Source organism: Endocarpon pusillum (assembly GCF_000464535.1).
Source record: "Endocarpon pusillum Z07020 unplaced genomic scaffold scaffold6441, whole genome shotgun sequence".
NCBI classification, from domain to species: Eukaryota; Fungi; Ascomycota; class Eurotiomycetes; order Verrucariales; family Verrucariaceae; genus Endocarpon; species Endocarpon pusillum.
This window is the reverse complement of record NW_006916590.1, coordinates 464,813-478,026: the sequence shown is the minus strand read 5'-3', so window position 1 is coordinate 478,026 and position 13,214 is coordinate 464,813. Positions and strand designations below refer to the sequence as shown.

Sequence of the window (13,214 nt, the reverse complement as noted above, 5' to 3'; positions counted from 1 at the left end):
AAAGCTTATACAAGCCTTCTCGTTTCAATCGTTTGGTGATTCACTTGACCGAACTCTAGTAGTCTGCGCTGCCTTCCCATACCACTCCTCAATCAAGCTTCCAATCTCCTTGAACTTTGTCGGTTTAGTCATGAAGAGGTCGACTCCGCTGGCAAAAGCATCTTCTTGATTGCGGCCATCAGCCAAGCCTGTCAGGGCAACGATTAGAGCTGGAGGTGGAGCAGCAGCCTCTCCCATTTCGGCCACTCGTTCTTTTTCTAGTTTTCGTATCTCACGGGTAGCTTGCAAGCCGTCCATGACAGGCATACTGACGTCCATGAAAATGAGATCATATCCTGAGTGGTTTTGTCGGGCTGCATTCACTGCTAAATGCCCGTTCTCTGCACTATCGTACGCTGGTTTGCGTTTGTGTCTTTTAACAAATGTCTCGAGGAGATTGAGGTTGATCTTGTTGTCGTCAACGAGAAGGAGGCGAGCGCAGTCCTTTCTAGCGACTGCTCTATGGTCAGAAATGTCCTCCTGCTTAGTCTGTGGTAGTAGGTTCTCCACCCCATCCGTCTGTGTCACGGAACTGGACTGGTCGCTTGTCCTACCCATATCTGATGCTTCAACCTTTTCATATTCTGTATGTGCACAGTTTGTAATCTCAGTGAGTCCGCGGACTGCTTGAATCGAATGAGGGTTAGGATTGATTGCATCAACATCTTGTGTCTTTCCGAATAGCGTTTTCTGACTTCGACCAGCTGCTGACGGAGTCTCTGCATCGTCTGACTCGGCCTGATTCAAGACACAGGCTCCAAATTTCCTTCTTGGGCTTTTCGATTGACTGGGAGTATTATCTGCATACGCAGCGACCGTTCTGGCTAATTTGCGAGGGCCGAACGGCGCAGTAATGGTTTCAAAACTCGAGAAGTTCCGAGCTAACCAATCCTCAGTTCCACCCTTTGTGAGATTATGAGGGAGAAGTGCAATAGCCTTCGAATCTTTCATGCTTTGGTCAATTTCAATAGCTGATATCTCGTCGGCAAGGAAGATGACATATTCTGCATATCCAGTTTCTTCGGTGGGGTCGAAAGGCCTCATCTGCAGCCAATTAAGCATGGTCTTCAACACTGAGGTCCTTATTTCTTCACGGACTGCGGCATCATTTCCGACGACATGACCCCCAGGAGCAGAGCCGCGCTTGACTGGGCGTAGTACAGCTACCGTTGGAGATATGATAGAGAGCGGTGACACAAATTGCGTGTCGGAATGCGACAATCCTAAAGGTGTATGTCTAGCAGAGTTCTGCTTTCCACGAATGAGAGGCAATTTTATACTAACCGTAGTACCAACCTGTAGGATCTATCAGCGACAAAATGACAAACAACTTAGGAGAACGAGACTTACACCTTGTTCTGACTGGATTTGAAGTGTTCCTTTCAGCGAAGCCACAAGTGACTTGACAATTGACAGGCCCAGACCACAGCCAGTGGAAAGGTGATCCTCCTGGTTAAAAGGCCGGAACAGTCGCGTCCTCAAAAAGGATTTTGAGATGCCTTTTCCAGTGTCAGCGACAGAAAGAGTGATCATTGAAGGACTGTCAGCATTCTCTATTATCTCAGGTTCAGCCATGGACAAGCGAATCTTGACATAACCCGAGTCAGTGTATTTCAATGCATTGCCTAAGACATTCATCAGGATGCGTCGTAATGCTCCCGGCTGCGTGGTGAAAGTCCAGTCTTTTTGGTAATCAAAGTCTAGTAACACAGCTACCCTTTCGTAGACATCTTTGGAAGAAGGGATCTGCAACGAATTGTGCTGTAATTTTTGGGCCAAATCATCTGTCGACATGCTCCTCGAGGATGGTCGAGAATTGAGCGCCGCGGTATCCCGAACAATATGGTCTTTCCCAGCAACCGAGCCCTCTATAACCTCTTCAAACAATTCGGCGATATCAGTCACTACAGAGAGTGCTTGTATCTTGGTTCCAAGCATCCGTTTCTTGTCCTGCTCTCTGGTCGTGGGTTCGTCCTATTACGCTTTAGAAGAGCCAGATACAATCGTCATTCGTACATACATGTGCAAGACTGTTGATCTTGGAGAAGTCCAAGACATGTTCGATGACCTGAAGGAGCGTCTTTCCACAGCTGACCTGGGTCGCTATGAGGCTTTTTTGATAGCTGTCCAATTGAGTTTCTTCCAGGAATTCGGCTGCTGCAAGGAGCCCGTGTAAGGGTGATCTTAACTCATGACTGATACTACCAATAAAGTCGCTCTTAGATCGATCCGCTGCAATGGTATTCATACGGCTAATTTCGGCACCCACATTGTTGACGAAAGTCTTTAGAAAGACGACTTCGCTTTCCACGGTCATCACGCGCGAACGACGGCTGGTGAAAGCGAAGCAACTGCAATCTTGTGAGTAGGTAGACACGTGAGTGCGCCTATTGCTTACCCAGCCGTTAGTCGCTCCACAGCTGCATCAAACAGGGGAGCGAATATCAGTTGCCGTGCATGAGGGAAATAAGGCTTCAATGACGCTGCGTCAGATTCACGTTGGCGTTTCCATGCTTTGACGCTAGAGCTGGATGCTCGCCTACCAGAAAGTTGCGCAGGACGGATGTTTTCAGGAGGCGTTATCAGGCCAGCTTCGCCAAATGTCCACATTGTACCGTTGGGATATCGCTTCGTCAGACCGTCGAGAAGCCCAGCATCGATAGGCTGGAAATCATTGCCACTCGCTGGACTATCACAACCAAGGGATGAACCGCTGTCAGCTGCATATGCAAGAACCTCAGCAGAGACTCCGTCATTTGCCGTGCTCCATGTGGCAGCACCATTGTTTGCAGCTTCCCTGACGCGTCTACCACGAGCATGGACAATTTTTGAGATCGAGTCCATTCTATCGAGTCCTTTATTCGAATCGCCAGTAGAGTCCGTGACCTGGCTGGAGGCCGAGTCAAGAAACACGCTGGATTTGTCAGTAAAGCATTAAGTTGCTTGAGAGTATGATAATTACCAACATTGGACATCCAAAGCTTCTCTGATCAAATAGGCCGCTCGAGCGAAGGTCAGGTCGATGTTTTCCTCGGGCTCAGACTCATCGGAAAAGCTACTATGCACACTGGTCGAGGAGGTATCCTGAGAATCCATACTACTATCTTCCTTTAAGGTAACCAAACGGGAATTCTGTACTTGTTCGCGATCGTAAGCGTGGTCCTGAGGGGCTGTTATTGCTGATCTTGATGTAGAATCATCGGCTGGATCGTAAGTAGCTTTCGATGGCTCATCAAACGGAGACTCCTGCTTATGAGTTTGCGGACGAGGAATAGGTACTTTGCCCTCTACGAAACTCGACAACGCTTGGCCCATCTTCATAGCTCTTTGCCGCTCTGCTACTTCACGATACATTTCTAATTGCCGCATCACCAAAGACGATATTGTCCTACAAGAGTGGTCAGTCACAAGGTCCACGAACTGGGTGAGAACATCTACCCGAACAATCTTTTTTGGTCTGACGTGAATTCCGAGAGCAATCGATCATCAAGAACCCAGAATGACCCAATATTGAAATTGCTAGCTGTTGTGATAGGAGTACCACAATAGAATTTTAGGAAGGGCCTTCCAGCCACATAGGGTGCATGGCGAAATCGTGGATCCTGACGCAAATCAGGAACGACAAAGCACAGTGGAACATCGGCATCACGCGCCGCCGGTAAGCAGATGGTGTTTTCGCAAAGATTCCCTATGCGATTGCACTTTGCTCCATTTAGCAATCCTATTGATAGCACATCTTTTGAGAGCTGACCTGCGTAAGACCCATCCAAAGACTATCTTCTGCCTCATCACTTTTTGTGCTATCGCGGAGATTGAGTGTCCGCGTCGACTCAGCAAGGATGTATTGTGCGTGCTGAGCTACAAGCGAGATGCCAACACGCTGTACACCTAGCCGAATAGCGGCCAGCTGGCATAGTGCGGTCAATGTTGTATGAGGCGAGGAGATCTGGCTTGTCTCGTCTATTCCAGTGCCGATTACTTGTGCGCCAAAGTCAATTGGTTTGGAGGGAGACGTGTCTGTCTCTCCCGGCTGCGAGACAAGTTCCTCATCTGATACGTGGTCCGAGAGATAGTACCTGCAATCGAAATTAGCCTCACCGATCTCTGTGACGAGTGTAGGAAACAGAATAGTAACTTATAGAGCTCGATGACCCGCTGCTCTTCAACCGTCGACATCTAGAGCCAGCTTCGGATTAGAGGGCAACCCTAACCCGTACTCGTATCTTAGAGGAAATGGCACGAACGTATCGACCGCATCGACCTGGCAAGCCGTACCTGTGGTGTAGATGAAGTCGTCCGCCCTTTGGAGGAAAAGCGGAGGTCGTTGGGGGCACGGCTACATCTAATCAGACGCATGTTAGGTGGGTGTACAGAGAGCACGCAGTACTACACTTTTCTTGTTCAGTAGGGCCGGAATGCTCTGAGCCAAGAGTCAAGATTTCTATGCGCAGGGTTCGAGACCTCAGAAGACCTCGAGAAATGGAACCAGACATGGTTAGACTCTCGTAGAGTTTAGCTAACGTTACTTAAATTCAATGCTACATACAGAGTACTATGGCTAGTACCTGTGGGGCGTAGCAGGAAGAAGGATCGAATCACATGCCCATCAAACGAAAACATACCTGTCCATTGACTGACACTCAATTTAGAATAAGTATCCACCATTCCGGTGTAAGGAGCCGATCATAATTTCTGTCAATGTTATGCCAGAGTGGTGACATGGCTTCCTTTCGAGATGATGCTAGAGTGTACTGCTGCTACTAGAACATGCCAGCGACCAATTCAGCATAATCTTCAAACAGTAAGATCATGGCGGCTGATAATAGGCCTCAATCAGATTGATTATGAGGATATGGGAGCAAAAATACTAAGTTACCGTCTATGGGTGCAAGCATCTCCAGGCGGGACAATCAAAGGAATCTTAAAGAGGCAGCCATTTCCTCGGGTCCCAATAATGTAATCCGGCAGTATTAGCCGGTTAAGTAATCCGTCGTCGAAGGAAAAGATTGCCCCAACATCTTGGTACTGGACCTTTCCACAACTGCAGCTGCTTCTTATCACCCCCCTACATAGGCATTACCTCAGTCCAAAGAAGATCAGATTAATCACAGGTCCTTCGATTTTCCTCCATACTCTCAACATGACTTCGTCGCTTGATAAGCTCAAAGCCACGGGCACCGTGAGTCCCTCGGTTTCGAAAATGTCCCCACTGCACAGCAACCAGGTATCTGGAGAGATACAAACTGCTTACAATTGAACAGACAGTCGTGTGCGACTCTGGTGACTTTGCAAGTACGCACCAGACAAACCTCTGTAACAAATAGCAGCATGCTAACCAATTTCGCAGCAATCGACAAATACAAGCCTCAAGATGCAACCACTAATCCCTCTCTCATCCTCGCTGCTTCGAAGAAGCCAGAGTATGCTAAACTGATGGATGCCGCTGTCGAATATGGTAAAGATCATGTAAGTCTGTCTACATCAGTCGTGAAACAGTACTGAGTCTATATCCAGGGCAATAATATCGACGAGAAAGTAGATGCCACCCTCGATCGACTTCTGGTCGCATTTGGCTGCGAGATCCTCAAAATTGTTCCTGGCAAGGTTTCAACGGAGGTCGATGCACGTTTCTCCTTTGACACGAAGGAGTCCGTTAATAAAGCACTCCACATCATCGACGTACGTGCCTGGTCATGGCTTAATTCAACATTTCACTAAAGAAAAACAGCTCTACAAACAATTAGGAATCGGAAAAGAACGGATTCTTATCAAAATTGCCTCGACCTGGGAAGGTATCCAGGCAGCACGTATCCTCCAGTCGCAACATGGTATCAACTGCAATCTCACTCTTATGTTCTCCCTCGTGCAAGCTATTGCTGCCGCTGAGGCTGGTGCCTTCCTGATCTCTCCCTTCGTTGGCCGCATTCTCGACTGGTACAAAGCGGCGATGAAGAAAGACTTCTCTCCATCCGAAGATCCAGGTGTAAAGAGTGTGCAGTCGATCTTCAACTACTATAAGAAGTTTGGCTACAAGACCATCGTGATGGGCGCATCCTTCCGAAACGTTGGAGAGATCACGGAGTTGGCGGGCTGTGACTACTTGACCATTTCACCTAACTTGCTCGAGGATCTCTACAACTCAACAGAAGAGGTTCCCAAGAAACTTGATGCTGAGGGCGCGACCTCGCTGGACATCCAGAAGCAAAGCTATGTTGATGATGAAGCACTGTTCCGGTTTGATTTCAACGAGGAGCAGATGGCGGTGGAGAAGCTTCGAGAAGGTATCTCGAAGTTTGCCGCTGATGCTGTCACCCTAAAGGGCATCTTGAAGGAGAAGATCGAGAAGGCATGAGCGGAAAAGTGACAATCTGAGCCCTGTATCTCTAACCGCGTTTGTTCAGGCCAGCCACTCTCTGCTTCCAGTACAATAGCCTAGCGAAATTGACATACTGATATGTTTATTCACATGCATCTGTATCTGAGTTGGTCTTTCAATTGTTGTAGAACTGTTCCTTGGCCTGTGGAGAAGCACCGCAGCGGCATTCAAATGAATGGATTCGATCTGCATCTCCCCCCACTGGAGTTGAAGTTGTTATCTTGGATGCGGGGCAGTGATGCAGAAAGCTGACAAAGCCACAGCTACCCCGCACCAACACATTCCGCATCGGAGAATCATCGGAAGAGCCCCTCACTGACTTCCGAGCTGACTGACTCTTCGCCCACATGCCGCTCCGCGCTTCCTAGTACTCAATCACCCAAAAGATAGCCATCAACTTCAAACGAGGAAATCGAGTCCTTTCCCGAATCGATCAGTTTCTTCACGAACAAACTCTCAAAATGGTCAAAGCCGGTATGTATCCTCCGCACCTGGACGCATATCTCATCCCAGTATGGCTAGTCGTGAGCACATTTTATATGCCGACACCCAGACATAGGGTTGTTTCCAGGGAGATGAGCACATTGTTCAACATATGATTGCATCCACTGCTCGCACATGTAGCCCATGAGCTAACCATCTCCTCCTGTTGATAGTTGCCGTTGTCCGTGGGGACTCCAACGTCAAGGGCACCGTCACCTTTGAGCAAACTTCCGAATCATCGCCCACTAGCATCTCATGGGACATTACAGGCCATGATGCAAATGCAGAGCGTGGCATGCATATACATCAGTTCGGAGACAACACAAACGGATGCACAAGTGCTGGACCACATTGTGCGTTTCCCCACGATCTTGTGGTTGTTCCTGCATAGGGAGCCTGCCATGCGTCTAAACCATCCAGGGAACCTTGGCTGGCAGACTTCATCACTGACTTATTTGATATGCAGTCAACCCTTTCGGCAAACAGCATGGTGCTCCAGAAGACGACGAACGCCATGTCGGAGACCTAGGCAACTTCAAGACAGATGGTCAGGGCAATGCAAAGGGCAGTGTCGAGGACAAGCACATCAAGCTCATTGGAGAGCAAAGTGTTCTAGGTGTACGTCTACAATCTTCGATGCACAAGAACCGGAGCAGTTGACTGGACCTTTGTCAATAGCGTACAATAGTGATCCATGCCGGCACAGACGACCTCGGTAAAGGAGGCACCGAAGAATCCAAGAAGACAGGTAATGCCGGTCCACGCCCTGCATGCGGTGAGTAATCCTTTGAGCTATTCTATTGAACTTACCGCTAACTGTTGAGGTAGGTGTCATTGGCATCGCATCGTAAATGAATGGAGCCGTCAGATGGGTGCAGCGGTCTCTGCCATCATCTTCATCCTAGCCGCTATCCCATTTCACCTGATCGAGATCTCAATATCGAATAGATAGTGAACAGATAAACATATTAAAGTACTCACCATCTAATGTCTCCAGATACCAACTTGGTCGTCAACATTCTGTTCGTCTTATTCTTCATTCCCCATGACTTGACGAGTCCCCATGATCTCTATGCCGGCAAATACCCATCTCCTAACTAACATGGTTGCTGGTGCTATCCCCTATTACACAGAGAGCGGTTCCATAACGTCTATAACGCCATTACTATCTCTCTTCGGACACAGTCCGTCTCTTGTCAGAGCTTCTGTGTCTCAAAAGAGCCCCCATTCACTTTGTTTCGGCTGACGAAGCAAAAACTTCCACTACCGCGCTGTAGTCTAGCTCTTCAGTTGATCCTAAATATAATTGGCGAACGACGGGTGCGCAAGATAGATGACTGCACTGGAGCTGGAGATGAGCCTTCTGAGAACTGATATACCAGCAGAGCTCGTACGTTTGTCATGGTACCCTATTCCGCTTCAGGGCCCGCAAGACTACATTCCCGAGACCACTATTGGGAAAGTGTTAGCACATCTTTCTTTTTATCTAGCATGGTAGCAGAAACACGGTTTGATATCTCATTACCAAGGTCGAGGTATAGACCGTCATTACTCTAATGTGTAGATAATCGCATACTATCAGATCGACGACTCCAGATCTTTACAAAGAGTTTGAACACTGACCTTCTCTAAGCCGCAATCGAAGCCATCGAAATGCGTCAACCGGCTTCTATGCTTTATCCTACTAACAGGGGAATAGCGGAATGGACGTGAGTTCCAGGACACGATCGGCATCAAACCCACCGCGTTGAAAAGACATGCTCCGGATTCTCAAGCCTCCGGTAGGACAAAATCTTCTACCACAACACTCGGTATGACACTTTCAAGGCACTATTCAAGGTTAGAAAATGGACATCCCGTGAGATCGACCGGATATGATCATGGTTTCCATTGCAGGAGCCCAACGCCGTGGACGTAGAAGAGCGCATCGGTCAGTCTCCATAGCTGTGAAGGGGTTTTAAACGAGAAATAAGTTCAGTTGCCATTTCGGGTACGCCGAATCCATGGAAGAGCAGGCCCTCCGATACTTGTAAGAGATCATCCGCCAAGATGAAGATTTTTCGTGTCGTCTGATTCGCGGAATGGTGGAAGGGGGGTGGTATTTCATCATCGCCGACAAGGAGACAATATCCTGGAAGGCAGTGTGGCCAGATCTGCGTGAGTTTTTCGGGGCTGGACGGGAAGGGACTGGGTTAGGAAGACGTAACGACGACTGAGGATTTGTGTTGCACGGGGTTGGGGGACTTGGGTGAAGGTGGTTGCGATGGATTGTCTACGGAAGGGCATATTTGAGATCGCAGAGCTGGCCGTTCATGCATGTCATGATTCTGAAGTTTGATTTTGATTGGGAGTGTCGAATTTCGAGGGCGACAGAGATAGGCTCCCAGGAGAAGATCCCGTTCCGTTCACGCTTACCGTTTAGCCGGGAAAAGAAAGCACAAGGTGAGGTAAATTCCGGCATCATGATGAACACATTCGAGCCTGGAGCAGTGAACTTGGAATGAACCCATATCCTTCCAAAGTACTTGGGACCCAGAGCAAGTCCTCCCGAACCTTTCAATGAAGATTGCTTCAGAGTTCGAACTCAGTAAATATCTACCCGATCACTGAGATTTCCTCTTCATCTTCCGAGCCGATAGTCTGGGAGTGTTAAGCCTCTGACGAGGAGCACTACTAAACGGCCTTTCATCAACCGGCCTACTACCCTCCTCGTTCCTGCTGCCAAATCCACTCTGACTTGGCGTACGGAGAGCCACCCTCTCCTGATCTGTCCGGAAGCACATAGCCCGCCTCACGTCATTCTCGCTGACGGGTTGGGTACTTCTATTTGTAGCACCAGCGGTCTCGTCCCTTCTGATATTTCTACCAGTGGATGGGCCAACCGCCTGCTCGTCAAGGCACCTCTTACCGGTGGAGAGCCTCCCACTAGATGAGCGGGCGGCTCCTAGCTCGGCACTGTGATTTCTACGGGGGTCTTTTTCGATCGAGGGAACGCGAGGAGGTCTCCCGGAACTGGCACTTGGAATAATTCGGTTGATGGAAGGACCAGCAGGTGGCCTTGCAGCATCACCACTACTAGCACTGTCAGTTCGTGTGGTAGCGATGTTTGCCATCCTCCCGATTGCGGGTCTTTCAACTTCCCTTCCGACATCACATGAGCCACCAAAGCCAAGCAAGGCTCTTACTGCAGATGTGTTCTGGCTGCTGGCTGTGGCGGCACTGCCAGCGCCACCAGTACCCATGTCCGCAGCTGGGGAGGATATCGCCATCTTCTGAGCGAAAGCCACTGCCATCTGTTTATCTTCCTCTGGAATCATGTCCATTTTTTGCATCTCTATTTCCTGTTCCTGAATGACTTGTTTTAACTGGCTGATCCACTGTGCGGTCGTACCGTCTCTTTCGTTCTGCCGGATGGGATACCGCTCCAGCCGTCGCAAGTCGTTGAGAAATATCTCCTTCCTTTGGCGTGGATCGGGGAAGGCATTGAATATGTCAGTGATCATAGGGACATATCGAGGTGGTGGCTGAGGTGCACCGGCTATGTGACCCTGTTCCGGTGCCCTCTCGGTTCTTGCAATTTCCATTTCTTGGTCCCAAATGACTCGCTTCAACTGGCTGATCCATTCTGGAGTAGAAGTGTCCCTGTCGCTCTGTTTGATGGGATACCGTTGCAGCCGTTGCAACTCGTGGACGAATATCTCCTTCCTCTGGTATGGACTGGCGCAGGACTCGAGGACTTCGGCAATCATGGGAAAGTATTGAGGTGGTGGCGGCTGATGTGCACTCGAAGCGTCACACATACCGAGCTGTTGAGTAAGTAGTGATGGGCTGGTGTTTACCGTTCGAGAAGGGGACCCTGAAGAAGACGAGGGTGTGTTTGAGGGTAAAGTTGACGTATGTGCGGCAAAAGTCCTTGGTCTTCTTGAGCTTTGGCTGCGCTGTTGAACCGGATGAGCAGGCCGGAAGCACCAAGGATCAGGGTCTGACAATGACATGGCTGCTGCTTGTGTATTCTTTGGCGCACCGTCACTGTCCACAAGATATTGTATGCGCGGGTCGTCGACGGGGAGTGGTGACCGAGGGAGACTTGATCAATTCCAACGAAATGGTGATGAAATGTCAACTTGGTTTGGAGCACCTGACTGAAGAGATATCACTTATCGAGGTGACAGACCATGCACAGCTTCTATGTTTCTTGTCCAGCATGCGAGCAGACATGGCGGTGGGCAGCCTCTTACACCCGGCTTCGGAGCCGAGCCCTGATCGACACATCTTCTGTCTGAGCGAAGGTACGGCACTTTCTGCTACTTCCATCATCTGCAGTTGTGGGTCCGCCTAGGTTTTGCACTGCAAGGCTTGGAGAGTGCTCTTTGCAGGCTCTTCATGCACTTGTGTGGGGTGTTGCCCAAACAAATGCAGTCACACCACGAAAGAGACTCGGAGGGTCACGGTCTTGGCAGGCCCGAGGGACTAATTTAGTAGGTTCCAGAACAAGCTAGTTCTCGGCATCGCCTTGGCGGCTTATCTCAGCTTCAAGTTGTCAACATGCTGTCTTCTCCATACTACTACGGACGAATTGTCGATACTTTATCCATTGGTCATATTCAGGGGTCATATCCAGGCTGCCTTGCGACCTCCACAGTGCTGAAGTGGCTTTGGAAGATATGTCGAACCAAGCTTTGCATAAGGCTGGCAAGCCGCCACCCCGCAATTGCAACGACAACTAAATGGAAGACCACTTCGCTCACAGTGAGGTATAATACATGAATAATCACCTCTCATCCAATGTCCGCCCGTAATTTCATCTGAGTAACCGAGCGGGTGCACTGCGTACCGCATGGCTACCCACGCTGTCGGTGCTCCTTCTATTGTGCGGATTTCCGCTGCGATGGGGACCGACGCTGACAGGTGCACTCACAACAGCCAGACTGCGATTACTATCGCCAGTACTTACGGGCCCTTCCTGGTTCCGAGAGCCAGGAACAGTGGGTTTACTGCCTGATGACATTGCCGAAGTCGAAGCGGCCGGACTACGGGTCTCGCCATGCCTCCTCGCTTCATCCCTTCGTGCCTGGGGAGATGCCCCCTCTTCAGCCGAACATTTCTGCTCCTCTATCACCTCGAGCAACTGTTTGATCATTTCGTCATCTGAGCTGCTCCTCTTGTGTGTTTCCCGTGTGTGCAGTAGCTGAATCAGCTGCTCTAGCAACATCCCCCGCCTCTCCATGGGATCGGTATGGTTACGTAAAACAGCCTTGATTTGTGGGAGATATGACCTTGGCGAAGCAGAAGAGGATGGTCTCGCCGCTCCTGCTCCTGCTGCTGCTCCTGGCCCAGCACCTACCGCGCCCGCAGTATGGAACCCCAACAAACTATGCACAGCCTCGATCTCCCTCGTCATTTCATCAAACCTGTCTTGATCACTTTTTGTCGGCGGTCCCATCCCCATCGTCTCCCCACCGGGGTCCCCTAGGTTCTGCCGTTGTCTTTTCGTACTCGGACCCGCATCATCACCTCTATTAGACGAGGATGAGGATGACGCTGCCGCTGACGCTGACTGCTGTTGCTGCTGTCCATGTCGCCGCTGGCTTTGCTGCAGCATCTGCTTCATTTTCCGCGCTTCAGCAGTCACGATGTCCATCTGGCGCTGCCATGCTGCGGGTCCTGGCTCGGCTTCGGGGGCAGGTAGGACGGCAGGAAGCGGAGGTGGTCGGAGATGGTAGGAGGTGTGGAGGTGGGTTCGAGAGTTGGGAGCTGAGGCTGCGTTTCGAAGGGCGAGGGCGGGTCTGAGAGCGGGATCTGAAGCAGAAGCAGAAGCTGGAGTCGGAGCCGGAACAGCAGCCGTACCTGGAGGGTTAAGGAGGGGCAATCTTTGTTCTGGTGATGGGGAACCGGAGGACATTGCAGATGGAATGAATATTGTGGAGGGCTTCTCGCACAATCTCCGTGAACGTGATCTGGAGACCTGGTAATATGGATGCGAATATGAAACAGAAATATTCGACGGCAGAAGAATGAAGGGAGTGGTAAGTGTGCAAATGTTCTGAAACCAAGAGAGAAAAGCAGATGAAGAAGAAAAAGAAATGCCCCTCTGTGTCTGTCTCTGTTCCCAGATAGAATCGAGAATTTTCTCGGTGTCAAACGCCTGCGAGGCACGGCAGGGCTGACCTGGTACGCCCAGGGTTACTTAGGGTGGTAGTGGCCGTTGGGCGCCCTCTGAGCACAGAGACTACCATAGTGGTACACACTCTCAACCACGTACTGTCTCGGTCCTTTGGTCCGCCCTTTTTACTTTTATTTTTTAACGGGGTGTTAA

At 49.9% G+C, this 13,214-nt stretch overlaps 5 protein-coding genes across 5 annotated transcripts; 2 read left to right on the top strand and 3 right to left on the bottom strand.

Moving 5' to 3' along the window:
• Positions 1-24: 24 nt before the first annotated feature.
• Positions 25-4,215, bottom strand: EPUS_01163 (uncharacterized protein; the record flags this gene model as incomplete). The annotated part of the gene is made up of 8 exons (XM_007807075.1): positions 25-1,335; positions 1,390-2,013; positions 2,060-2,390; positions 2,438-2,953; positions 3,002-3,427; positions 3,478-3,740; positions 3,791-4,115; positions 4,175-4,215. The coding sequence occupies 8 exons, from the start codon at positions 4,213-4,215 to the stop codon at positions 25-27; spliced, it is 3,837 nt and encodes a 1,278-aa protein (XP_007805266.1).
• Positions 4,216-5,179: 964 nt separating this feature from the next.
• On the top strand, positions 5,180-6,391 carry EPUS_01162 (Transaldolase; the record flags this gene model as incomplete). The annotated part of the gene is made up of 5 exons (XM_007807074.1): positions 5,180-5,218; positions 5,301-5,331; positions 5,387-5,505; positions 5,554-5,718; positions 5,768-6,391. The coding sequence occupies 5 exons, from the start codon at positions 5,180-5,182 to the stop codon at positions 6,389-6,391; spliced, it is 978 nt and encodes a 325-aa protein (XP_007805265.1).
• A 485-nt stretch (positions 6,392-6,876) lies between these two features.
• EPUS_01161 (Superoxide dismutase) lies at positions 6,877-7,749 on the top strand (the record flags this gene model as incomplete). The annotated part of the gene is made up of 5 exons (XM_007807073.1): positions 6,877-6,889; positions 7,072-7,251; positions 7,365-7,516; positions 7,577-7,673; positions 7,727-7,749. 5 exons carry the CDS (start codon positions 6,877-6,879, stop codon positions 7,747-7,749), a joined length of 465 nt encoding a protein of 154 aa, XP_007805264.1.
• A 1,752-nt stretch (positions 7,750-9,501) lies between these two features.
• EPUS_01160 (uncharacterized protein) lies at positions 9,502-10,893 on the bottom strand (the record flags this gene model as incomplete). The annotated part of the gene is made up of 1 exon (XM_007807072.1): positions 9,502-10,893. One exon carries the CDS (start codon positions 10,891-10,893, stop codon positions 9,502-9,504), a length of 1,392 nt encoding a protein of 463 aa, XP_007805263.1.
• Positions 10,894-11,699: 806 nt separating this feature from the next.
• On the bottom strand, positions 11,700-12,800 carry EPUS_01159 (uncharacterized protein; the record flags this gene model as incomplete). Its single annotated transcript, XM_007807071.1, has 1 exon — positions 11,700-12,800. The coding sequence occupies one exon, from the start codon at positions 12,798-12,800 to the stop codon at positions 11,700-11,702; it is 1,101 nt and encodes a 366-aa protein (XP_007805262.1).
• Positions 12,801-13,214: the final 414 nt, after the last annotated feature.